This window comes from Pan troglodytes, chromosome 4 (assembly GCF_028858775.2).
Source record: "Pan troglodytes isolate AG18354 chromosome 4, NHGRI_mPanTro3-v2.0_pri, whole genome shotgun sequence".
Taxonomy (NCBI): Eukaryota; Metazoa; Chordata; class Mammalia; order Primates; family Hominidae; genus Pan; species Pan troglodytes.
Window position 1 is genome coordinate 177,992,581 of NC_072402.2, and position 26,831 is coordinate 178,019,411.

General features: G+C 42.3%; 1 protein-coding gene across 13 annotated transcripts in view; it reads left to right on the forward strand.

Annotated features, from left to right (window-relative positions):
• CNOT6 (CCR4-NOT transcription complex subunit 6) overlaps positions 1–26,831 on the forward strand; it is an 84,179-nt gene that overhangs the window by 7,826 nt on the left and 49,522 nt on the right. For 10 of the 13 annotated variants that reach the window (XR_010157444.1, XR_010157445.1, XR_001718085.4 and 7 more), the window contains one exon: positions 26,180–26,293. Coding sequence is in view for 10 of the 13 variants with exons in the window: in XM_009450329.5 (XP_009448604.1) it covers positions 26,182–26,293 (112 nt within the window). In the remaining 3 variants the exon portion in view is untranslated. Of the gene's footprint in view, positions 1–23,796; positions 23,951–26,179; positions 26,294–26,831 lie in introns of all 13 variants that reach the window. The other 3 variants (XM_063811742.1, XM_063811743.1, XM_054684866.2) reach the window with 1 other exon arrangement.

Genomic DNA, 26,831 nt, shown 5'->3' on the forward strand with positions numbered 1-26,831 from the left:
GAAATTATTGCATTTTTATTTGGTCATACAAAATTGTTTTGCCTGCGGAATTTTATGTGATTTCAAAAACAATAAAAAAAACTCTTTCTCATTAGCGATAGAGATTATCTGATGTAAAATCATAATATTACAATTTTCAGCCTTCAGTTACTAGAAGAATAAGATTTGCTTTCATATGCCATATACTAGCTTTGCACTTATGTTGTGCTCCATTGCCCAAACTTTGGTTAAATATTTGATGCGGTTTTAAGTGTAAAATAGTAGCAAAGAGGAAATCATTAGACATGGTCATTTTCTTTCCAAGTTATTGCTACAAACACATAGAGACTTAATAAATTAGCCAGTGGCTCTGTGTATCCAAATACAGAGTATTACAGGTGATTAGCTAGGTGCATTGAGTGGTTGTATATAGTTTTACTAGGCAGATTTTGATTATACGGAGATAGATGTGTTAGTAATCTCTCCTAATTAAAAACCAAACAGAGATGAAGATATGACTTGACTAAGTTAAATCAAAAATTGTATTGCACTCAGCCTTTTGGGAGGCAAATATTTTTCTTCTGTAAGGTTATGTATTGTTGTTAAGTAAACACTTCAGCATCATAAAACAATATTTGATGAAGCTAACTGCCATGTTTTAGACCAGTAGTTTCCTTTGTTAATCTAAAATTATGACAATGATAACTATAGTTTATAGACTAAAGAATTGTCATTTGGTTTTTAGTTTTATGGAAACTATAGAAACTCAAAGATTTAGGGGTTCATAACCACTGAAGCAAAAAAATGATATTGAATGCCGGTGGTGCAGTGGGCTCTGCTGCTTTACATGTGTCTCATTTAATCCTCACACCAAAATCGTGACATAGATACCACCAATTTATAAGTGAGGAAATTTAGGCATTAAAGATGATTGTAAACCCATCATTTCAAGCCAGGACTTGATGCAGGTCTGACTCTAGTTTGTATTTTTTTTTTTTTTTTTTTGAGATGGAGTTTTCACTCTTGTAGCCCAGGCTGGAATGCAGTGGAGCAATCTCAGCTCACTGCAACCTCTGCCTCCTGGGTTCAAGCAATTCTCCAGCCTCAGCTTCCCGAGCAGCTGGGATTAGAGGTAGGCGCCACCATGCCTGGCTAATTTTTTGCATTTTTGGTAGAGACAGGGTTTTGCCATGTTGGCCAGGCTGGTCTCGAACTCCTGACCTGAAGTGATGTGCCCACTTCGGCACCCCAAAATGCTGGGATTACAGGTGTGAGCCACTGCCCCCGGCCCCAGTTTGTATTCTTACTGACACTGTGCCCTACTTCCTTTTTTTTTTTTTTTTTTTTTTTGAGACAGAGTCTCACTCTGTCATCCAGGCTGCAGTGCAGGGGCGCCATCTTGGCTTACTGTGACCTCTGCCTCCCGGGTTCAAGTGATTCCCCTGCCTCAGCCTCCCGAGTAGCTGGGACTACGGGCGTGCGCCACCACACCCGGCTAATTTTTTGTATTTTAGTAGAGACAGGGTTTCACCATGTTGGTCAGGATGGTCTCGATCTCCTGGACCTTGTGATCTGCCTGCCTCAGCCTCCCAAAGTGCTGGGATTACAGGCATGAGCCACTGCACCTGGCCCCTTTTTCTTCTTAACACACTCTCATGGTATTATGACTTGGAATGGTCCTTTGAGGTTAATTTGATAATATAGGAAGACCCAACTGTTGGCCCAAATTTATAACCATTTACACTAGTAGTTGATCATGTTGACATAATAGTGCTGAATGGCAGAATCTTTGTTAATATTTGTGATTCTCTTTTGGTTATGGATCAAAAACGTCCCAAGAGTCCACATAAGAGTACTTTTCATGCTAGTCAAAAATTCAGTTCTAAAGCATTTCATTATTTTGGAAAAGGCAGTCTGTTATACATCTGTAGTCAGAAAGCAGTGTATAGCTTTCAAATTTTCTGAAACATTATCAGTGGCCTTAGAGTAAGATTCTAGTGTTGTTAAAGGCTTCTTGATGCTTTGTAAGGTCAACATTTTATGAATAATTTTCTTTTGTAGTTTTAAGGGGAAAAGACTAGTGGATCAAAACTGATTGCTCATACATTACAACTTCCCAAGTCATTGTGTATCTGAATTGGCAGCCTAGAGTAAATATTGAATGGCTCAAAAGACCAAGATTCCCACTAGATAGTAGTACTTAGAATATTATGGTTCATTGCAAGAGCGGGGGCAGTAAATAGATTTTGGAAAGTCTGGCAAAAGGTAAGAAAAATGCAAAGATTCACGTTGGCATAAATATTAAGGTGCTGAAGTGATAAACTAAATAGTGGTTGCTTGTCTCATGGTAAGAGAACAGATTTAGGATTGATGACTTCCCCACTGCTTACCTTTTTAATCTTGGTGAGATTTTACTACACAAATCATGGTTTTGACTTAATACCTTACATTAGTGGGCAGACTTTAAAGAGATTTGCGGAACTGAGACAGTGTCACTCTTCTCACTAAATTTTACTTTGTTTTTTAAAATAGTTTTCATTAAAATGTCATTTAACATGTGATAGGTTTATTACTGTTATAGAGTTCATAAATATTTTTAAAGTTCTCAGTTCTAATTTGATTCTTATTGATAATTGATAGCTATAACCCACATCAATGAAAGTTCTGAGGTACTAGTTAAATTTTTTTTTTTTTTTTTTTTTTTTTTTTGAGACGAAGTCTTGCTCTGTCCCCAGGCTGGAGTGCAGTGGTGCGATCTTGACTCGCTGCAAGCTCTGCCTCCCAGGTTCACGCCATTCTCCTGCCTCAGCCTCCCAAGTAGCTGGGACTACAGGCATCCGCCACCACACCCAGCTAATTTTTTTTGTATTTTTAGTAGAGACGGGGTTTCACCGTGTTAGCCATCCTGGTCTTGATCTCCTGACCTCGTGATCCGCCCACCTCTGCCTCCTAAAGTACTGGGATTACAGGTGGTACTAGTTAATTTTTTTTTTTTTTCTTTTTGAGACGGAGTCTGGCTCTGTCACCCAGGCTGAAGTGCAGTGGCGCCATCTCGGTTCACTGCAAGCTCCGCCTCCCAGGTTCACGCCATTCTCCTGCCTTAGCCTCCCGAGTAGCTGGGACTACAGGCCTCCGCCACCACACCCAGCTAATTTTTTTTGTATTTTTAGTAGAGACGGGGTTTCACTGTGTAGCCATCCTGGTCTCAATCTCCTGACCTCGTGAGCCGCCCACCTCGGCCTCCCAAAGTACTGGGATTACAGGCGGTACTAGTTTATTTATTTATTTATTTATTTTTTGAGATGGAGTCTGGCTCTGTCACCCAGTCTGGAGTGCAGTGGCGCAATCTCGGCTCACTGCAAGCTCCGCCTCCCAGGTTCATGCCATTCTCCTGCCTCAGCCTCCCGCGTAGCTGGGACTACAGGCGCCCACCACCATGCCCGGCTAATTTTTTGTATTTTTTAGTAGAGACGGGGTTTCACTGTGTTAGCCAGGATGGTCTTGATCTCCTGACCTTGTGATCCGCCTGCCTTGGCCTCCCAAAGTGCTGGGATTACAGGCTTGAGCCACTGAGCCCAGCCAAGTACTATTTAATTTTTAAGACTGCAGAAGGGTCCCGAGATGGTAGTGTTTTGAGATCTGCTGTCTTAGTGTATTGTGGAGGGTTTGGGACTATAAAGTATAGGTGAGGAGGTTAATTTGGGAAAGATGATGCATCTGAGACATAAATGAAGGGCTCATGATCCCAGCAACATATTATTTGGATAATGAACAGAAGATCTTGGTCTTGCAAGTGATAGAATTCTTGAGAATGAGGCTGCGGTAGAATAGAAAGACTAGCTTTGGAGTTAGATTGTCCCTGGTTCAAATCCCAGCTCTACAATTCAGTTACTAAGTGTGCAATCTTGGGCAAATTGCATAAACTGTGGGTCTCAGTTTCCTCTTCTATAAGATAAAGGTAGAATTTACCTCATGGGTTGCTGTGAGAATTAAATCAAGGTCATACAGGTAAATTATTGCATAGTAGTTGAAAGCACAAACTCGAATCAGACTTGGGTTAAAATAACAGTTGTGTCATTTAGTATCCCTGTGACCTCAGGAACGTTACTTATTCTCAGGACCTTCTTTCTTTTTTTAAGGATTATAATAGTGTCTGCTTACAAGAGTTCTGAGGGTTAAATGAGTTAATGCATGTAAAGTGCTGGATAGACCTGGCAGGTAATGAGTGCTCACAGAATAGTTGGCTACTATATGCCTAGTGCGGTGCATGGCAGATAGGTGCCCAACACACTTTTGCCATTACACCTATCTATTTGATGTTTGCTCTTATTTTGCCGTAGCGTGTCACTAAGATAGATTTTTTATAGTTTAACCTTTAAGTTTATCCCCTTGCTTCTTACCTCAGGCTATCCCAAAACCAGTATTTTTAGTTCTCTTGGATATTAAAGTCCTTTCTGTTTTCTCTAGATTTTGCCTTTTAGGTGATAGTTTTTCTTATTCCTAGTAAGATAGGCACTGCTTTTAAGGCTTCTTTTGCACTCTTACAAAATGTTTGCTTTTATACTATCCTGGCTTCTCCCTTTAAATTCATATAAGCATTACCTGAATATTTGCCAAGCTCTGGAGTTATAAAAATATTTAAGATATGTAAATGGAAGAAGCCTGTGTTACAGAATGTGAGATAAAAAAATACTAAGGCAGGTTTAATGAATACAACAGTAGACATGTTTTCGAGGTTTAGCATAGCTCAAAGCTGGAAACAGTAAACTTCTGTGTTTGGGAGGGATATGGAGGAAAGTTGTAATGGACGTTTTAAAGTTGAATGTCTGAGTTGGCATTTGAAGGATGACTAGGGGCCTTTTGGCGTCTGGGGCGTTTCAGGCAGAAGACATAGCATTGCTAAGGCATGAAGGTTTGTGAGGGGTAAGTGGGAATTAGGGAGATTGAAGATGATGCTAAGGAGGTATACAGAGATCAAGTCAAACTCAACTTACTTGTTTTGTAAATGAGCCTGGGTTTCCTGTTTCCAAGGGTATTGAGATGAACAAGATATAGTTTTAGGGGCCCGGTGTGGTGGCTCACGCCTGTAATCCCAACACATTGGGAGGCCCAGGCGGGCAGATCACCTAAGGTCAGGAGTTCGAGACCAGCCTGGCCAACGTGGTGAAACCCCGTCTCTACTAAAAATACAAAAAAATTAGCCAGGCGTGGTGGTGGGTGCCTGTAATCCCAGCTACTCTGGAGGCTGAGTTAGGAGAATCACTTGAACTCGGGAGGCAGAGGTTGCAGTGAACCGTGGTCACGCCATTGCACTCCAGCCTGGGCGACAAGAGCGAGACTCCGTTTTCAAAACAAAAAAAGATAGAGTTTTAGGAACATGATGTACTTGTATTTCTAGGACTGTCACTTTGGACGGTATATTTAGTACATTCTTGCACTGCTATAAAGAAATGCGTGAGATTAGGTAATTTATGAAGAAAAGGGGTTTAATTGGCTCTTGGTTCCACAGGCTGTGCAGGAAACGTGGCTGGGGAGGCCTCAGGAAACTTAAAACCATGGAGGAAGGTGAAGGGGAAGCAGGTAGTCTTCACGTGGCCAGAGCTGGAGGAAGTTGGGGTGGAGATGCTACACACTTTAAACAACCAGATCTTGTGATAACTCACTTTCTGAGACAGCACCGAAGGGGAAAAGCCACCCCTGTAATCCGGTCACCTCCCACTAGGCCCCACCTCCAGCACTGGGGATACAATTTGACATGACATTTGGGTGGGAACACAGACCCAGACCATATCAGACCGTATCTAGGATGGATTAGAGATGGGGAGAGTGGTGGAAGAAAGACTATGGGTGTGAGACTGTTGGAATAGCTCAGATAAGAGCTGAGGGAATTAAGGCAGAGTGGCTGAGAGATTTAGGAAGTAAAATGGGCTAGAGTTGGAGACTGGATATGAAGACTGTGACTAGGTAAGGAAGGGTCAAGGATATGCTCATATTTTTGGTTTGGAAATCTGGGTAGTAAGCATAGGAGAAAGGGCAGGATTGAAGACCAAGATGATAATTTGTTTTTTTAGTATGAGACGGAGTCTCGCTCTCTCACCCAGGCTGGAGTGCAGTGACGCAGTCTTGGCTCACTGCAACTTCTGCTACCTGGGCTCAAGCGATTCACCTGCCTCAGCCTCCTGAGTGGCTGGGACTACAGGCGCACGCCACCATGCCCAGCTAATTTTTGTATTTTTATTAGAGACGGCGTTTCACCGTGTTGGCCAGGATGGTCTTGATCTCCTGACCTTGTGATCACCTGCCTCAGCCTCCCAAAGTGCTGGGATTACAGGTGTGAGCCACCACGCCCAGCCTAGTAAAGTTTTTTATTTTATGTTTTTATTTTTTCAAGGCAAGGTCTCACGGTCACCCAGGCTAGAGCACAGGTGCCATCATGGCTCACTGCAACCTCAATCTCTAGATCTCAAGCAATCCTTCCACCTCATTCTCCCAGGTAGCTGGGACTGCAGGTGTGTGCCAACATGCCCAGCTAATGTATCTTATTTTAATTAATTAATTTTTATTATTATTATTATTATTTTTTGAGAGGGAGTCTCACTCTCGCCCAGGCTGGAGTGCAGTGTCGCGATCCTGGCTCGCTGCAACTCTCGCCTCCCGGGTTCAAGCAGTTCTCCTGCCTCAGCCTCCCGAGTAGCTGAGACTATAGGCAGGTACCACCATGTTCAGCTAATTTTTGTATTTTTAGTAGAGACGGGTTTCACCATATTGATCAGACTGGTCTCAAACTCCTGACCTCATGATCCACCTGCGTTGGCCTCCCAAAGTACTGTGATTACAGGCGTGAGCCACTGCGCCTGGCCTATTTTATTTTATTTTTATTTTTTTATTTTGAGACAAGGTCTGGTTCTGTCACCCAGACTGGAATGCAGTGGTGCGATCTTGGCTCACTACAACCTCCGCCTCCTGGGCTCAAGCCGTCCTCCCGCCTCAGGCTCCCAAGTAGCTGGAACTACAGGGGCATGCCACCACACTTGGTTAATTTTGGTATTTTTTTTTCTACAGACCAGGTTTTGCCATGTTACTAGTCTTGAACTCCTGGGCTCAAATGATCTGCCAGCCTTGGCTTCCCAAAGTGCTGAGATTACAGTTGTGAGCCACTACACCCGGCCCTGATTTTTTTTGTTTTTGCTTTTGTCTTTTTGAGTTGGAGTTTTGCTCTTGTTGCCCAGGCTAGAGTGCAATGGCGGATTCTCGTCTCATTGCAACCTCTGCCTCCGGGTTCAAGTAGTTGAGATTACAGGCATGCGCCACCACACCTGGCTAATTTTTTTTTTTTTTTGTTATATTTAGTAGAGATGGGGTTTCTTCATGTTGGTGTAACTCCTGACCTCAGGTGATCCACTTGCCTCGGCCTCCCAAGGTGCCGGGATTACAGGCGTGAGCCACCACACCCAGCCTAATTTTTTATTTTTACCTAGAGACAGGATCTCCCTATGCTGCCCAGTCTGGAACTCCTGGGCTGAAGTGATCCTCCTACCATGGCCTAGTAAGACCTTTTTGATACCTTGGTGTGTTTTTTTTTTTTTTTCACTAGCTACTCTTTGTTAAATTCCTCCTATGCAATTCATATGGTTTGCTTTGGGAGATTATCACGGGGTTCTGATACCAAGATACCTGCCATAGCATCATCAGCAATTTATAGTAGTCTCAAAATGTGTAGTTATGATTTAAGTTTTGCCTGTTAGTCAAGAGTAGTTATCTTTTGCAGAAGCTTTTTGTTGTTGCTGTTTTTTGTTTGATTTCCTACAAGGAAAGACTAATGATAGACATTTGCCACTAAGGACAGCTCCTAAATGAGGTTTATCGTCTGTAAACCTTTTTTTTTTTTCTTTTTTTTTTTTTTAAGAGATGGTGTTTTTCTGTGTTGCCCAGGCTGGAGTGCAGTGGCTATTCACAGGTGCAATCATAGCACGCTATAGCCTCAAACTCCTGGGCTCAGCCTATCCTCCTACCTCAGCCTTCCGAGTAGCCAGGACTTCTATCTGTAAACTTTTAACTGGCCAATATGTGAAGGAAACCTGACTAGAAAGAGAAAGAAACAAATGTGATGACATTGGGAGGCAGCAGATTTTGGGTTTGAAGTGAGAGTAGAAGTGCCTTAACTGAATTGAGGCTGCGAGAAAGGCTTGTGACTATCGTCTAATGGAGCTAAGTGGGTTTGTTTATACTAGAGGCACAGGCACATACTTTTAATTTGTAGAATTCAAATCATACACTTGGCAAAACAGCAGGCGAATATATTAAAGAATGTGGTAGGCCTGCCATCTCAGTCATAATTGTAATTTGAAATTCCAGAGTATGTGTATTTAAAAATAGCGTTTATTAAATTATTGTCTTTATATGACATTTAAATGTTCATTATCTAAAGGTTTTTAATATACCTATAAATGAATTGTCATTTAGATTGTATTCAAAGAGGGACTAATTTTTGGGTGAGTGTCTTTTGAGTAGTGGCTTGGGGCTTTTTGTTTTGTAATAATGGAAAATAGGACAGTTACTTTTTTTTTTTGCGACAGAGTCTCGCTCTCGTCACCCAGGCTGGAGTGCAGTGGTGCCATCTCAGCTTACTGCAACCTCCATCTCCCAGGTTCAAGCTATTCTCTTGCCTCAGCCTTCTGAGTAGCTGGGACTACAGGCACCTGCCACCATTCCCGGCTAATTTTTATACTTTTAGTAGAGATGGGGTTTCGCCATGTTGGCCAGGCTAGTCTCGAACTCCTGACCTCAGGTAATCTGCCTGCCTCGGCCTCCCAAAGTGTTGGGATTACAGGTGTGAGCCACCGTGTCCAGACAGGAAGGGTTTTTTTGGCATATGTTTGTAATTTGATTTCCTTTCTTTGGATAATTCATTTTCCATTTTTAAATATAATTAAATTTTTTGGAGGGCAGGCACAGTGGCTCGCGCCTGTAATCCCACCACTTTGGGAGGCCAGGGTGGGGAAATCGCTTGAATCCAGGAGTTGGAGACCAGCCTGGGCAACATGGCGAAACCTTGTCTCTACAAAATACAAAAAAAAGGCCAGGGGCGGTGGCTCACGCCTGTAATACCAGCACTTTGGGAGGCTGAGGCGGGTGGATCACGAGGTCAGGAGATCGAGACCATCCTGGCTAACACAGTGAAACCCCATCTCTACTAAAAATATAAAATATTAGCCGGGTGTGGTGGCATGCACCTGTAGTTGCAGCTACTCGGGAGGCTGAGACAGGAGAATCACTTGAACCCGGGAGGCAGAGGTTGCAGTGAGCCGAGATCACACCACTGCATTCCAGGCTGAGTGACAGAGCAAGACTCTGTCTCAAAAAAAAAGCTGGGTGTGGTGGCCTGCACCTGTAGTTCAGCTACTTGGGAGGCTGAGATGGGAGGACCGCTTGAGCCTGGGGAGGTTGAGGCTGCAGTGAGCCATGATTGTGCTACTACACTCCAGCCTGGGCAACAGAGTGAGACCCTGTATCTGGAAAAAAAAAAAAAAATTTAAAAATAAAAAATTTTTTTGAGCGACAGGTTCTCTCTCTGTTGCCCAGGCTGGCCTTGAACTCCTGGGCTCAAGCAATCCTCCCACCTCAGCCTGCTGAGTAACTAGGATTACCGGCATATGCCACTGCTCCTGGCTCCATTTTTAACATATCACTGTTTTCCTTCTTCCCTTTCCATCAAAAGCATGGCTTGGAACTCATTTCTCTTAATCTGTTTTGAAATTTGTAGAGTTTCATTCAGCTGTCTTCTCCTGTAATGTGTGAAAATTATGAACTGCAATAAAGACAGGATCTTTGGAAAGATGAGTTGTATTGTATTTTAGTCTACTTCTGAAAGCTGTGGATTTCAGAATGGTCTTTGAAGAATACTCAGCAAAACTTCATTATTGTTTTGTCTAGTCTTGCTTTGTGTAAGGCATTCATGGTTCTGGTTGTGTGAGAAGACAGCTTGTGAGCAGACCCACTGGAGGCTAGGTGGGAAGGAGGTGGGTAACATTTAACTTAACCTTGAATTATAGATAGAATTTCAGTGTGAACATGGTATCACTAAATGCTTGGAGATAGGGAAGAGTGGAGCGTATCTGAAGGATGGCAGTTTGTCTGCCAGTTGCATCAAAAGATATAGAAGGAAGTATTGGGACAGAAGTCTGGAAAGGTGGAATATTTTGAATTCTCAACTGTGGAGTTTGAATTCTTCTCAGCAGTAGAGATCTTAAAGGGGAAGAGAAGGGATGATACAGAATCATCATTTTAAGTGGGTATAGGACCAGAAATCATTACAGCTAAACATTCAAATTTTATTACGATTTTTATTCTTATTTATTTATTTTTGAGACAGAGTCTTGCTCTGTTGCCAGGCTGGAGCGCAGTGGCGCCATCTCTGCTCACTGCAGCCTCCACCTCCCAGGTTCAAGCAATTCTCCTGCCTCAGCCTCCCGAGTAGCTGGGATTACAGGCATGAACCACCATGCCCGGCTAATTTTTGTATTTTTTAGTAGAGACAGGGTTTCTCCATATTGGTCAGGCTAGTCTTGAACTCCCGACCTCAGGTGATCTGCCCACCTTGGCCTCCCAAAGTGCTGGGATTACAGGCATAAGCCACTGCACCCGGCCATTTATTTATTTATTTGAGATGGAGTCTTGCTCTGTCGCCCAGGCTGGAGTGCAGTGGTGCGATCTCGGCTCACTGCAAGCTCCGCCTCCTGGGTTCACGCCATTCTTCTGCCTCAGCCCCCCGAGTAGCTGGGACTACAGGTGCCCGCCACCAATGCCCGGCTAATTTTTTTGTGTTTTTAGTAGACACGGGGTTTTACCGTGTTAGCCAGGATGGTCTCGATCTCCCGACCTCGTGATCCACCCGCCTTGGCCTCCCAAAGTGCTGGGATTACAGGCGTGAGCCACCGGGCCCAGCCCATTTTTATTTTTTGTAGAGATAGGGGTTTCCCTATGTTGCCCAGGCTGGTTTTGAAATCAAATGGTCCTCCTGCCTCGGCCTTCAAATGTGCTGGGATTACAGGTTTGAGCCACACCATATGGCTGAAACTTCTCGATTTTATAGTCAGACGTCAGCTTCACCGTAATCCCAGCACTTTGGGAGGCCAAGGCGGGTGGATCATGAGGTCAGGAGTTCGAGACCAGCCTGGCCAACATGGTGAAACCCCGTCTCTACTAAAAATACAAAAATCAGCCACATGTGTTGGGGGGCGCCTGTAATCCCATCTACTTGGGAGGCTGAGGCAGGAGAATTGCTTGAAGCTGGAAGGCAGAGGTTGCGGTGAGCCGAGATAGCGCCACTGCACTCCAGCCTAGGCGAAAGAGCGAAACTCCATCTTCTTCAAGTCTGCTTCACAAAGAGCTTGTTTTACTGAATTTTGCAGTGTAATTAGGACTTGGCTTTAGGAAGAATAATCTAAGTGGTATTTAGGTTAGTTGTAATCCTAAAAGCATAAGTACCAATTAGAAGAGGCCCTTGTAATGGCTGAGGAAATGAGAATTAAAGTCCTAAATTAGAGTGGTGGTAGCAAAAATAAGAGAGTTGTAGTGTGAGTGCATGGTTGTGAGGTTTTTGTTTGCTTTCCAGTTGCTTAAGCTGTAAGATCATGCATTTCTTATTTATTCTTTATTCATAGTGCCTGGCAGAGTGCTTGTCACATTGAAGGTACTCAGTAAATATTTGTTGAATAAATGATTCTGTAAAGAAAACTTCCTTAAGAAAGCATGATTCCACTGTACTGAATTGCTTTTGGATTTTTTTTTCATGAAAACCTGATTTTGGTTGTGAAGAAAAAAATAGAGCAGTTCATTAGCGTAATTTGCTAGGCATTACACAAGACATTGGGAGATACAAACTGTTTAGAGGTGATATATGTTGTGGTACACGTATGGTGTGCATGCAGAGTGGGGAGTACTGAACTTGTTTCCGTGTTGAGGAGGGCTTACAGAGGCTGTAACATGTCGTCTGAGTTCCTGTGAAGAGAAAGTAGTTTAGGATGAAGGTTGTCTTTGGTAAAGAGATTAGCATGTATTGAAAGACTTATATTTTAGGCTGGACGCAGTGGCTCACATCTGTAAACCCAGCACTTTGGGAGGTCGAGGCAGGAGGATCCCTTGAGGCCAGGAGTTCAAGACCAGCCTGGGCAACATAGTGATGCCTCCCATCTCTACAAAAAAAAAAGAAAGAAAAAAACAGAAAATATTAGCTGGGTGTGGTGGTGCCTGAGCCCAGGAGCCTATGATTGCACCACTGCACTCTAGCTTAGGTGACAGCGAGACCTTGTCTCAAAGTCTTAGAACTAGGTTTCCTCTAATTAGGACATCGTAGGGTAGCATGTGTCAAAGGGCTGGAGATAAGTGAGAAAATAGTTAGCTAAGTTGAGGTAGTAGAGGACTTTGAGGTTTGGACTTTAGGCAGGCAGGCAGGGCCATCTAAAGTTTTAATAGGAGAGTGGCATGAGCAGGTGCATATGAGGAAGGTAATCGATGGCAGTGTGGGGAGGATGTGTAATAGTTGAAGTTGAGAAATGAGGAGGGTCTGTATGAACTTCAGTGGAAGTAGATTGGCATGAAAGTTAGTGTCACTGCCTTTTCGTATGTGCCCTAACTTACAGTAGCTCTAAGGAGCCTGATTACTAAAAAAAAAAGGGTCTTTCTGCACGTGAGTTTATTTCTTCCTCCTTACCTGCCTTCCTTTCCTCTGTTGCTCTTCGTTTTCTCCTTTATGGTTGGGAAAAGAAGTAAAGCACAAAGAATGGAGAAGAAGAAAATGTGAAAAGCATAGTAAAAGGAGAGAGAGATGTCAAATTCAAGATTTAAAAAAAATTTTCTTTTTGAGATCGGGGTCTCACCGCGTTACCCAGGTGGTGGAGTGCAGTGGCTTGATCTCATCTCACTGCAACTTCCACTTCCTGGTCTCAAGCCATTCTCCCACCTCAGCCTCTCAAGTAGCTGGGACTACAGGCACACACCACCACGCCTGGCTAATTTTTGTGTAGACGGGATCTTCCATGTTGCCCTGGTTGGTCTTGAACTCTTGGGCTCAAGTGATTGGCCTGCCCAGGCCTCCCAAAGAGCTGGGAAAATTCAGGATTTTTTTTTTTTTTTTTTTTTTTTTTGAGACGGAGACTTGCTCTGTCACCAGGCTGGAGTGCAGTGGTGCCACCTTAGCTCACTGAAACCTCTGCCTCCCAGGTTCAAGCGATTCTCCTGCCTCAGCCTCCCGAGTAGCTGGGACTACAGGCACACGCCACCACACCCGGCTAATTTTTGTATTTTTAATAGAGACGGGGTTTCACCATGTGTTGGCCAGGATGGTCTCGATCTCCCAACCTTGTGATCCACCTGCCTTGGCCTCCCAAAATGCTGGGATTACAGACGTGAGCCACCGCGCCCAGCTCCAAAGTGCTGGGAAAATTCAGGATATTATCTTGTCAGTTAAGATTGCCTGTAACTCAGTCTCATTTCCCTTGAAGAAAATCTGGCCCGCTAAAATAAATAGTTTAACGTCTGAGAGCCTTTTAACAAAAAACCACATTTTTATACCTGGTCAGAGTAACATCACGCAAATCACTAATGTAAACATGAACTAGGTGTTAAATGTCTTCTCTCATTGTACATAAAATTTTTTTTTATTGCTGATTTGTGGATCCAACGTAGGGATCATTCATTGCATCTGATTATATTCCTTAATTCTCTTCAAATCTAGAATAGTGCTGACACCAGTTTGTTGAAGGCAACAGGCCAGTTTACTTGCAGAAAGTCCCACATTCTCATTTTATCTGATTGCTCCTTCGATGTCATTTGGCCAGTTCCTCTAGTTTTCAAATCAAGGTGTAAACATTACTGATGTGTATTTCATACTGCACCACATCAAGAGACCCCAATATCTGGTTCTTCCTCCATAGTGTTGGTAAGATTGGAGAAGGGGGTAACAATTTATTCCTCCATTAAACGTTTTCTACCTTATGATCAGAAAGTAATCTATGTAGAATCTGTGTAGTGGTGGCTTTTAGCATTTCATTAATGCCAATATTCATCTAATGCTTTTAACCCAGTATAATCCTTTTTGTTTTTTCTAAGGGTTTCACTGCTTTCGCCCAGGCTGGAGTGCAATGGCGTGATCACTGCCCACTGTAGCCCTGACTTTCCTGGCTCAGGTGATTCTCCCATCTCAGCCTCCCAAGTAGCTGGGATGTACCACCATGCCCAGCTAAGTTTTGTATTTTTAGTACAGACTGAGTTTTGCCATGTTTCCCAGGCTGATCTTGAATTCGTGGGCTCAAGCTATCTGCTCACCTCAGCCTCCTGCAGTGCTGGGATTACAGGCATGAGCCACTGTACCCGGCCGTTTTTATAATCCTTGATTAATGTCGAATGGGAATTATAAAATGATGTTGCTTAAAAAAAATTCTTTCATACTTAATTTATTAGCTATCATTGTTTTTTTTTGAGACAGTCTCTCTCTTTTGCCAGGCTGGAGTGCAGTGGCGCGATCTTGGCTCACTGCAACCTCTGCCTCCCGGGTTCAAGCGATTCCCCTGCCTCAGCCTCCTGAGTAGCTGGGACTACAGACGCCTGCCACAAAGCCCAGCTAGTTTTTGTATTTTTAGTGGAGATGGGGTTTCACCATGTTGGCTAGGCTGGTCTCAATTTCTTGACCTCGTGATCCGCCCGCCTCGGCCTCCCAGAGTGCTGGGATTACAGGCGTGAGCTACTGCGCCTGGCCGAGTAGACCTTTTCTTAAACGAGGGCTGTTTGATTACTCTGAATCCAGTTCCTGCTGAGGTGTAACCACTTAAATCTTTCTTTTTAGTTACCTGTCTCCATGTTGTAATAGCTGCTTCAGATAGTGACTGACTTGCAGTCCATATGCTGTCTCTTCCCCCGTCTCCCCCTCTCTCCTCGTCTTGATTACTACAGTAGTTTCATCTTTTACATCATTGCCAGATCTTTTTTTGCAGCACAGAAAGGATTATGTTATCTCTTCTGTTTTGGCTTGATTTTTTGAGGTTCTCATAGATTTGTATTGATTCAGTGTGTTTCATTTCATTGTGATTATGATTCTCACTGCTCAAAAGGTCATAGTTTGTCCTGTGAGGACCCCTTCTAGCTGGCTTCTGTATCATGTTGACATGATGACTCCATTAGACTTAGCTTTTTGGCACTGAAAGATGTCCCAGGCTCATTTTATACATTTCCTGCCCATCTTTTGATTGGCCATTTTACAAAGAACTTTGCTTTCTTGGTATTAGAGCTTGAAATTGAGAGTTTAGGAGTGCCATTATTCCGGAGATAATATTACTTCTGCAACACTTCAGTAGATAGAAATAAATTAAATCATGAGTCTATATTGATATTCTCAAGCCAGTTTTAGTATTTGTGTGTGGTGGGGGGCGGGGGGGTTGATGGGGGAAGGGAGAGACAAGGTCTCACTCTGTCACCCAGGCTGGAGTGCAGTGGTGTGATCGTAGCTCACTGTAGCCTTGACCTCCCAGGCTCAGGTAGTCCTGCCTCTACAGGCACGTGCCACCACACCTGGGTGATTTCTTTTTAGTTTTTGTAGAGATGAGGGAACTCCCTTTGTTGCCCAGGCTGGTCTCGAACTTCTGGGTTTGAGCAGGCCTCCTGCCTTGGCCTCCCAAAGTGCTGGGATTACTGGTATGAGCCTGGCCAGTGTTTCCATTTAATTTCCTTGATTTATAAATGCGCTCTTTCTCTGAAAATCTTGGTTCCTTTTAATTTAACTTAATTTAGTTGTTTAAAACATTTTTTTTGTAGGGACGAGTTCTTGCCATGTTGCCCAGGCTGGTTTCGAACTCCTGGGCTCAAGTGATCTGCCTACCTTGGCCTACAAAGTTCTGGGATTACAGGCGTGAGCCATATTGTCCAGGTTGTCTTGGGTTCCTAAGATGAAGCTAAAATGAGCTACTGAGAGACCAACTTTCCAGAGTTTATTCAGGAATAGCAGGGAATTGTAATCAGGGACACGTGTGCTGTAAGGAATCGTAGGTGCATCCAGAGAGGTTGGCGTAAGAGGAAACTTTTAAAGACAAAGAGGAAGTCCAAGTAAGTTGTTTTGAAACAAAGACTGTTGGTTACAAGGGCTTATTGCAGGAGTTGGTGTTGGTTCATTGGTAGAGACAGCTGTGTCAGGCAATTGTGCAAGCAGGTTATCTGGGACACTGCCATTTTGAGGAATTCCTTGCATAGTGAGGTCTCCATTTGGTTAGAGCTTGACATTAGTCACTCCATTTTGATACTGATAACTTTTGCATTAACGTCATTAACAATGTGATAATGAGTACTTATTTAGCAAAAGTTCGTGGGCTGTATGTTTCCTTAGTAATTGCTCATCTGGAAAAAGTCCTTTCATTTGGCCAAGTGTTAGAATATAGAATATTTTTTAGTTCAGGTAAAATTTACATAAAATGCAATGTACATGTAGACCTTAAATGTATAATTTGAGTCTTGATACATATGTATATCCATATAAACCATACACCAATTAATATATTGAATATTTCCATCACTATAGGGGCAAAATGTTCTGATTTTTATCGCCACAAATACATATAAATGGAATCTCTTGGGTCTCTTATTTAATGTTTGAGATTCATTCATATTTGTGTGTATCAGTTAATCGATTCTTTTTTTTTTATTGTTCAGTAGTATTTAGTGGTGTCAATATGTTAAAATTTGGTTATCCATTTGCTTTTTTTTTTTTTTTCCCTGAAAAGCAATCTCGCTCTATTGCCTAGCCGGAGTACAGTGGCTCAATCTCTGCTCACCACAACCTCTGCCTCCTGGATTCAAGGGATTCTCCTGCCTTAGCCCCTTGAGTAGCTGGAATTATAGGCATGTGCCACCACATCCAGCTAATTTTTGTATTTTTGGTAGAGACAAGGTTTCACTATGTTGGCCAGGCTGGTCTTGAGCTCCTGACCTCAAGTGATCTGCCTGCCAACGTGCTGGGATTATAGGTGTGAGCCACTGCATCCAGCCTATCCATATACTATTAATGAACATTTAGATTTTCAGTTTTTGGCAATTATGAATCAAGTTGTTATGAACAACTATATTGTCAACCTGAAATAATTGAAATGATCAGAATCCAGTTTCAAAGAGTTTTTAAATAAGAGTTTTTAGATGAACATCTGGGAATGACTAACTGGGGAATATGGACTCCAGAGCACTGGGATCTGGGCTTCAGAGTTAAAAGTTAAGGGCCTGGGCCGGGCGCGGTGGCTCACATCTGTAATCCCAGCACTTTGGGAGGCCAAGGCAGGCAGATCACCAGGTTAGGAGATCAAGACCATCCTGGCCAACATGTTGAAACCCCGTCTCTACTAAAAATACAAAAATTAGCTGGGCATGGTGGCGCCTGCCTGTAATCCCAGCTACTCGGGAGGCTGAGGCAGGAGAATCACTTGAACCAGGGAGTCAGGTTGCAGTGAGCCAAGATCACGCCACTGTACTCCAGCCTGGCGACAGAGCGATTCTGCATCTCCAAAAGAAAAAGAAAAGGTGCCGCTTATTTATATAGGCAGGAAACAAAGACATTTAATAGGATTACAACATTTTCTCTGCAAGGTTGGGGTTTATGAGTTACAACAGTTTAGTTACAGATTGTTTTCTTTTCCATATAGCTTGTTTTTTTTTTTTCTTTCCAAGAGTGTGTTTAACATTCCATCTTTTTATTTTTATTTTTTATTTTATTTTATTATTATTATTTTTTTGGAGATGGAGTCTCTTTCTGTCGCCCAGGCTGGAGTGCAGTGGCACAATCTCAGCTCATTGCAACTTCTGCCTCCTGAGTTCAAGCAATTCTCCTGCCTCAGCCTCCCGAGTAACTGGGACTACGGGCACCCGCCACCACACCCAGATAATTTTTGTATTTTTGGTAGAGACAGGGTTTCATCGTGTTGCTGGTCACGAACTCCTGAGCTCAGACAGTCCGCCTGCCTTGGCCTCCCGAAGTGCTAGGATTACAGGTGTGAGACACCGCGCCTGGCACATTCCATCTTCCAACAATGTGGTAGTCATGAAGTTTTTGTGTGAAAGAGGAGGAAAGAGGGAAATTAATCTGTAATGAATATCAGCAGTTAAGAGGAAGAGGAAAGACATCTTCCCTGGCACTCACTGGTTAGTCATTTACGACATTTTACAGAACAATGTAGGTAAGAAATAAGGTAATTTATAATCAGAGAAGCAAAAGCTGCAGCTGCCTAGGTTACAGTTGCCTGTTTAAGTGACTCAAGTTTCATAATCACATTCTCTTAAGGCTCAAAATATTTAACAAGTTCCAACAGCTTAGATTTTGAATTACTTATTTTTGCAATATACATATCTTTTGGGGTGTGTATATTTTCATTTCTTTTGGGTAAATACTCAAAGGTATATGCGCTGACTTACAGACTGAGTAATTACTTTTTAAAAATAGTTTCAAGTTTTATTTTAGATCCAAGGGGTACATGTGCAGGTTTGTTACATGGGTATATTGTGTGACATTGAGGTTTGGGACATAAATGATCCCATCACACAGGTAGTCAGTACATTCTCAGCCCTTGCACTCCTTTCCCTCTCCTCCCTCTAATAGTCCCTAGTTTTATTGTTCCCATGTTTATGTCCATATGTACCCAGTGTTTAGCTCCCACTTACACAGTATTTGGTTTTCTTTTCCTACGTTAATTCACTGAGGATAATAGCCTCCAGCTATATCCATGTTGCTGCAAAGGATATGATTTCATTCTTTTCTTGTGGCCATGTAGTATTCCATGATGTATATATGCCACATTTTCTTTCTCCAGCCCACCGTTGATGGCAGCTAGGTTGATTCCATGTTTTTGCTATTGTGAATAGTGCTGCAGTGAATATACCAGTGCATGTACCTTTTTTGTAGAAAGATTTATTTTTCTTTGGGTATAGAACCAGTAATGGAATTGCTGGGCTAAACGGGTAGTTCTGGTTTTTTATTTATTTATTTTTATCTGTCTGTCTATGTATCTATCTGTCTATTGAGACAGAGTTTCACTCTTATCACCGAGGCTGGAGTGCAGTGGTGTGATCTCAGCTCACTGCAAACTCCATGTCCTAGGCTCAGACGATCCTCCCAAGTAGCTGGGACCACAGGTACATGCCACCATGCTGGCTAATTTTTGTATTTTTTTTTTTGTAGAGATGGGGTTTTGCCTTGTTGCCCAGGCTGGTCTTGAATTCTTGGCTCACGTGATCCGCCCTCGTAGGCCCCCCAAAATGCTGGGATTGTAAGTGTGAGCCACTGGGCCTGGCTTAGTTCTATTTTTAGTTCTTTGAGAAATCTCCAAACTGTTTTTTCACAATGGCTAAACTAATTACATTCCCACCAGCAGTGTATAAGTGTTCCCTTTTTTGGGCAGCCTCGCCAGCATCTGTTAGTTTTTATCTTTTTGGTAATAGCCATTCTGACTGGTGTGAGATAGTATCTCATTGTGGTTTTGATTTGCATTTTTCTGTTTAGTTATGTTGAGCATTTTTTCATGTTTGTTGGCTGCTTGTATGTCTTGTTTTTTGAGACAGAGTCTCACTCTTGCCCACGCTGGAGTGCAGTGGTGTTATCTCTGCTCACTGTGGCCTGGACCTCCTAGGCTCAAGTGATCCTTCTACCTTAGCTCCCAAAGTAGGCTGAGGTGGGAGAGGGCATGGAAGCTCTGCACCCCTGCGCTGTTCCTCACCCTGTATACAACTTCATCTGTCTGTTCATCTGTATACTTTACCATATCCTTATAACGAACCAGTGAATGTGTTTGCCCGCGTTCTGTGAGCCGTTCTAACAAATTAATCCAACTCCAGGAGGGAGTGTTGGGAACCCAGCTTTATAGCCGGTCATCAGAAGTGTGGGTGATGACCTTACTTGTGTCTGAAGAAGAGAGGGGCAGTATTGTGGGACTCAGCCCATAATCTCAGTGGGATCTAACTCTGGGTAGATACTGTCAGGATTGAATTGAGCTATAGGACACTCAGGTGTGTGGTATATGCTGGAGAATTGCTTGGTGTGTGGGGAAAAACCTTCACACATCTGGTCACAAGCGTTTGTGTTAAGTGTGAGCATAGAGGAAAAACGGTTTGTCTTTTACAGTTGCTTCTCAGGTACCCCTTTTCTTTTCCCCTTAGATGTTCATTTTGAAGGTTAAGTAGAGATGGCTTTTCTTTTGCTTACTGGGGTGGGGGCAGGGGGTTGTGGTATATCTGCTGGCTAGGGGCTGTTAGGATGGGTGGATTTCAGTTCTGGTTTTTATTATTTTGTAACTACCAATCCTTTTCCCAGGGGAGCACTCAAATGTTTGATTGTCCCTAATTTTCACTGAACATGTTTGATTCCTGACTGAAAAATAGACCAGGGGCTCTCCCCCTTTCTTAGGGTTCTCTTTTCAACAACTGTTTCTTTTCACCTCTCTCCTAACCAGAGGAGGTTCAAATATATTTAAGTGCTTTAAATGTAACTTTTTCTGCTTGGTCTTTGTGGGTATCTTCATTCCAGTTGGTTTTCTTAACTTTCATTTCTTTTCACTTTACTTCATATTCTGCTAAGTCTCTTATAACCCCTCACTGTGATTCCTATCCCCAGCTCCCGCTAACCCCCAGCATTTCTGCAAGTGTGAAGTAGACTGGATTCCTGAAGGTTTTTTTTCTCCCTCTAGATTCTGGCAGACATTCAAAGTTTATGGTATACGTGTAGGCTGCTCTTTAAATGTTCCTGGATAGTCTTTTCATGGTTTGTAATTCTGCTTTGCACCACTAACTTTCCCAGGATGGCCGTAGGTTTTGAATGTTTAAGCTGTTTCATAAGCAGATCTGAAAGCATATCTTTCTAATAAATACAAGGAATGTTTTGTGTTTCTTTAAGTGAAATAATTATTCTAAGATCATGAAAAAGTGCTCTGAGATTTGAAACAGGTAGAGATTTTTGTTTGATTGTGCCAGGATCAGTAGTGATGTCTGGCATTTGATTGGTAAGATGTTAACTAGTTAGGTGCTATATGCCTGCTGACTCTTGACTCTGGCCTAGCTATTTAAAAAAAAATTCTTTTGTAATTCTTGAAAGTTTTCAGGTGTTTTTTGGAATACTTTTATTATTTTAGGTAGTAATCTTCAGTGACATACTATACTTTTTAGAGAGCAAGAACTACTTGTTGATTTCACAGCCTTGGGAAAGATCCTAAACTGCATGTATTCCTATATCCTTTCCTTTACCTAATCTTCAGTGCTATACTTTGTTAGACTCCCAGAAAAATGGATTGGGTTTTTCAGTGGGCATATGTCCAATTTGCTGTGGTTCTTTTATTCTAGCCTTTTTTTTTTTTACTTCCTAATTCTCAATCTCAGAGATTTGGAAAATAGAGAAGCACTGAAGAGATCTGCAGTGCCTTGGGGCTTAAAATGATGAGTACCTTAAATTTTAAGACAGCCAGCCTCACAATACGAAAAACCAAGAAAGGGAATGGTTGGCTGCCTAGGTGGAAATCAAGACTGTTTGGTAGAATGACCACAGGTACAGGGCATGGTTTTCAGATTTCTTAGTCCGGTAACACTTCCTGAAGTATGATCAAACTGAACATTGATTCACACTAAGCTTACATGAGATTGATAAATCAGACTTCTGAACTTTCATCAGTAATTCAAATGATTAATAGGACTAAAATACTAATCTCAGCTGGTCAGAGCAATTTCTTACCGTTATTAAATTCTATTTGGGAAAGCTAATGAAGATCAGATAGTTACTTTGTAAGTGGAGTCTGGTCAGAACAGTGGCATTTAGGTGATCTTAAGGGATGCTGTCATCAAGCTCTGGTAGCATAGAACAGAGCATTTTATATTTTCTAGGTTATTACTGATACATGCGTGTCATTCAGAAAGAGCACTTTTCCTTACCATATTGTTCTCTAGACAGAAGGAGCACTTCTTTGTGTTTGTTCTTTTGTATTGAATATTTTTTTATCCATCTAAAAACAGCAGTTATTATATTTCTGTATTGAAGAAACTAACATATAAGACCAGTTTGTTTTATCTCACCATTTATATTCTTAAGCAGCTTTTTAGGATTACTTACTTCCTTCTGTGCTTTGATTAAACAGTCAAAACCCATTTCTATGTTTGAAAAGTAGGCCGGGTGCGGTGGCTCATGCCTCTAATCTTAACACTTTGGGAGGCTGAGGCAGGTGGATCGCATGAGCCCAGGAGTTTGAGACCAGCTTGGGCAACATGGCGAAAACCAATCTCTACAAAAAAATACAAAGATTAGCCTGGTGTGGTGGCGCATGCCTGTAGTCCCAACTACACGGGAGGCTGAGGGGAGGATGGCTTTTGAGCCTGGGAGGTGAAGGCTGCAGTGAGCAGAGATCGCATCATCGCACTCCAGCCTGGGTGACAAAGTGTGACCCTGTCTCAAAAAAAAAAAAAGTAGTTCTATTTCCTGTCAGCAGGGAGGCAGCATAGCATAATTAAAGTAGCTTTAACTTTTAATCAGACTCATTTAAAGCCTGACTCTGCTGTTTCCCAGCCTTGTAACAGTGGGCAAATTGCTTAAACCATTTTGAGTTTTTGTTTTCTGGTAAAATGGAGATAATTGCAATTCTGCAGGAAGAACTAGAAAAAACTAAATCTAAAGAGATAGGAGGAAAACCAAGAAAACCGATATCCTGGAAGCCAAGCAGTGTGTTTCTAGGCGGGGGTGATCATCTATATCAAATGCTGATCATAAGCACAAAGAGGTCAGAGAAGTGACCATTGGAAATAAGAATATAAGATCACTGGGTTTCTTCTTTTAAAAAAATTTTTTTAAAAATATTTTTAGAGACAGGGTTGTGCTTTGTTACTCAGAGTGGAGTGCAGTGGCATGATCATGGCTCACTGCAGCTTTGAACTCCTGGACTGAAGTGTTCCTCCCTCCGCAGCATCTCAAAGCCGTTAGGGTTATAGGCGTGAGCCATTGTGCCTGGCTACTGGGTTTCTTCTTGATAGTTTTTGGTGAAAGGTTGAAAACACTTACTAACTTGAATGGGTTTAACTGGGAGGAGGAGAAGGCAGAGAACATACACAATTCCTGAGGATTGTTTTTGCTATAGAGAGAATGAGAGAGAAGCAAAGTAGCTGGAGCGAGAAATGAACTTAAGACTTTTTAGTAGAGGAAAGAATAGCACATATATGTGTGCTGAAGGTAAAGATCCAGGAGGGAGGCATAATGAGATGAGAGGAAGGAAGGGATTGCCAGAGTAATGTCCTTGAATAGGCAGAATGAGGGGGTGGATCGAATTGCACAAATGGCTTACGTGCTAAGGGCAGGGATAGATGGGCATAGGTGGGAGTTCGTAGAAAGGGCCCTTCTGGCATTCTGTTTCACTGCGAAAGTCAGGTCATCAGCTGAGAGGGAGGATGGAGGAGTAGGTGTTAGAGGTTTGAAGACAGAAGTCATCTAGGAGAAGGGGATAGACTAGGAATTTACAGTATTATTTCTGGGCAGTATACAGAGTCTGAGGAATGATTGCTGACTAGCTCACTTTAAACTTACATGGTCATAGGCTTTTCTCCAGCTATGTTTAGCTGCATGGGTATACAGAGTAGGTAGACAATTGGTTAAACCAGGATTATGATTTATCCAAAAGAATAAAAGCGAGACAAGAACAAGGGCTTTGAGGGAATATGCATGGGAGTGATGTTTTATTTCACCTAAATATTTTAGAATGTATCTATAATGGACAAGAATTTTTAAAAAATCACATACAACCGTAAAACTTTTTTTTTCTTTTGAGACAGGATTCACTGTTGCCCAGGCTGGAGCGCAGGGACACAGTCACATCTTACTGCAGCCTCAACCTCCTGGGTTCAAGCGATCCTCCCGCCTCAGCCTCCTGAGTTGCTGGGACTACGGGTGTATACCACCATGCTTGGCTAATTTTTAATTTTTTTGGTAAGAGATGGGGCCCAGGGTGGTGCTGGTCTCAAACTCCTGGGCCCAAGCCTCACAAAAGTGCTAGGATTACAGGCATGAGCCACTGTGCCTGAATCACAATACTTGTTTAATATTAACTGATATTTAGTCTATCTTCAGGTTTCTCTCATTTTCAAAATCAGAAAAACCAGATTTGTTTAAGTTGGAATTAAACAAGGTCTGTACATTGCATTTGATTGCTGTGCCTCTTAAGTCATTTATTCCATATGTTTCATTTTACTCCTCTTTTTCAGACCATTGATTTGTTAAAGATATTTGGTCTTTTGTCATCTAGAACTTCTGTATTCTGCGTCTCGATGTCTGTATTCTTGTATTATTTTTACTTTAAAAAAATTTTTAATTGTGGTAAAATTCACAACATGAGAGTTACTACATAACCAAGTGTAACGTTCTGTAGTATTAAATACGTTCACATGGTTGTGTCCTGTGGTGGTATTTTAAACACGTTCCTCTAGATCCCTTACTTTGTGTAAACTAGTATCAGATCTAGAGAGGCTGGATTTGATTCAGGTTCAGTTTTTAACTTTGTTGGTGAGGGGTCAAGGACATAGGTGGTTTATGTGTACTTCTCATGGTGTCTTATTGGGAAGCACATAATGTCTGGTTGTCCTAACGATGAGACTGATCATTGGGTTTAGGTCTTGTAGCCCAAGGGTTCTCAACCCTGGTACTCGTCCATGGCCTGTTAGGAACTGGGCCGCACAGCAGGAGGTGAGCGGCACGTGAGCAAGCATTACTGCCCAAGGTCCACCCCCTGTCAGATCAGCAGCAGCAATAGATTCTCATAGGAGCACGAACCCTCTTGTGAGCTGCGCATGCGAGGGACCTAGGCTGTGCGCTCTTTATGATGCGATCTAACTAATGCTTGATGATCTGAGATGGTACGGTTTCATCCCGAAACCACCCCACCCTCCCCAAATCTGTGGAAAATTGTCTTCCACGAAACTGGTCCGTGGTGCCAAAAAGGTTGGGAACCACTGTTGTAGCCTGATCTATCCATTTAAAAATTTTCCACTGATTTTTTTTCACACTTAATGGTTTTATTAACCGTTGATCATTGCCTAGATCCATTATTTTCTTAGAGATTGTAAACTGATTATTTTCTAATTATGTAACTCTTTTTGGATTTATTAACTAGAATTCTGTTAAAAACAGTCACTCACCTAGTTTCTGCCAGAAATGCAGGATAAATGTTTGATTCTTTTATTATTTATTTATTTATTTGTTTATTTATTTTTTGAGACGGAGTCTCGCTCTGTTGCGCAGGCTGGAGTGCAGTGGCGCGATCTTGGCTCACTGCAAGCTCCGCCTCCCGGGTTCATGCCATTCTCCTGCCTCAGCCTCCCGAGTAACTGGGACTACAGGCGCCCGCCACCATGCCCGGCTAATTTTTTTTTTTTGTACTTTTAGTAGAGATGGAGTTTCACCACATTAGCCAGGATGGTCTCAATCTCCTGACCTCGTGATCCACCCGCCTTGGCCTCCCAAAGTGCTGGGATTATAGGCGTGAGCCACCATGCCTGGCCGATTCTTTTATTTTCTAATTTTCAGGTGACTGAGTTTTTTGATTTTTAGATAAAATTATGAATTCATAAAGTTCATAATGGCTCAGTTGCAGTCATTTTTCTGATGTTCAGATTGTCTCATAGTTGGTCAGTGGAAGCTTCTTCAAGCTGGCTTCTGTGTCCCCCACAGCTGCTGCACCCTTGTTAGCTTCACAGCTTGTTTGTATCTGTCTTGTCCTGTGCTTGAAATAATCAATTTCTGCAAGAAGCTCCTAGTTTCTTTCAGTGGGAAATGGTAGAGATTGTAATATGGGTGTCCACTTTTAAAAGATGTGGGTCGGGCATGCTGGCTCACTCCTGTAATCCCAGCACTTTGGGAGGCCGAGGCGGGCGGATCATGAGGTCAGGAGTTCGAGACCAGCCTGGCCAATATGGTGAAACCCCGTCTCTATTAAAAATACAAAAATGAGCCCGGCATGGTGGTGCACGCCTATAGTCCCAGCTACTTGGGAGGCTGAGGCAGAAGAATTGCTTGAAGAGGTTGGAGTGAGCCAAAATCGTGCCACTGCACTCCAGCCTGGGTGACAGAGTCAGACTTCGTCTCAAAAAAAAAAAAAAAGAGGTGTTGTGGCTTTTGTTTATTTGATTTTTTAGAATACTGATTGGTTTCTTTTCTTAACAGGCATGCCCAAAGAAAAGTACGAGCCCCCTGACCCTCGGAGGATGTATACAATTATGTCTTCTGAGGAAGCAGCAAATGGAAAGAAATCCCACTGGGCAGAGCTTGAAATAAGTGGTAAGACATGGAAGCATGAATTTATGGTATGGAAATTAAGATATGGTAGTAAACTGAGTTTTCTAATGCCAATACAGGAAAGAAACATTGATTTTATATTTTACAAATGTAATGTATTTATAAATGATTGTATTTTAGTAACTTATCTTAGAAGCAGGAAGGTTCAATGAAAAGAATATGATTTGAGTCAAAGTTCAAAAGCCATTCATTGAATATTTTCTCAGTATCAGTGTCCTCTTACAAAATACATAAATGTAAAATAATAACAAGGATGAAATGAAAATAACACATGTGAAATGCTAGTGCCCAGTCACGTATTTGTTCTGGTATTTGATTCTCTGATAAAATAGGATTGAGCTTTTGCATTGTCAATGATAGATTTCTAGTGGGGTAGGAATGGCTGATCTGTATAGGTTTGGGGTAGGTTTGTTTCTCCTTATTTTCTTCATTGGCTTCTGAGTCTGAGTCACTGAGGACAGCCTTATTCAGAAACACAAAATCTTAAGAGTTTAAAGCAGATCTCAAATTTTCCTTCCCC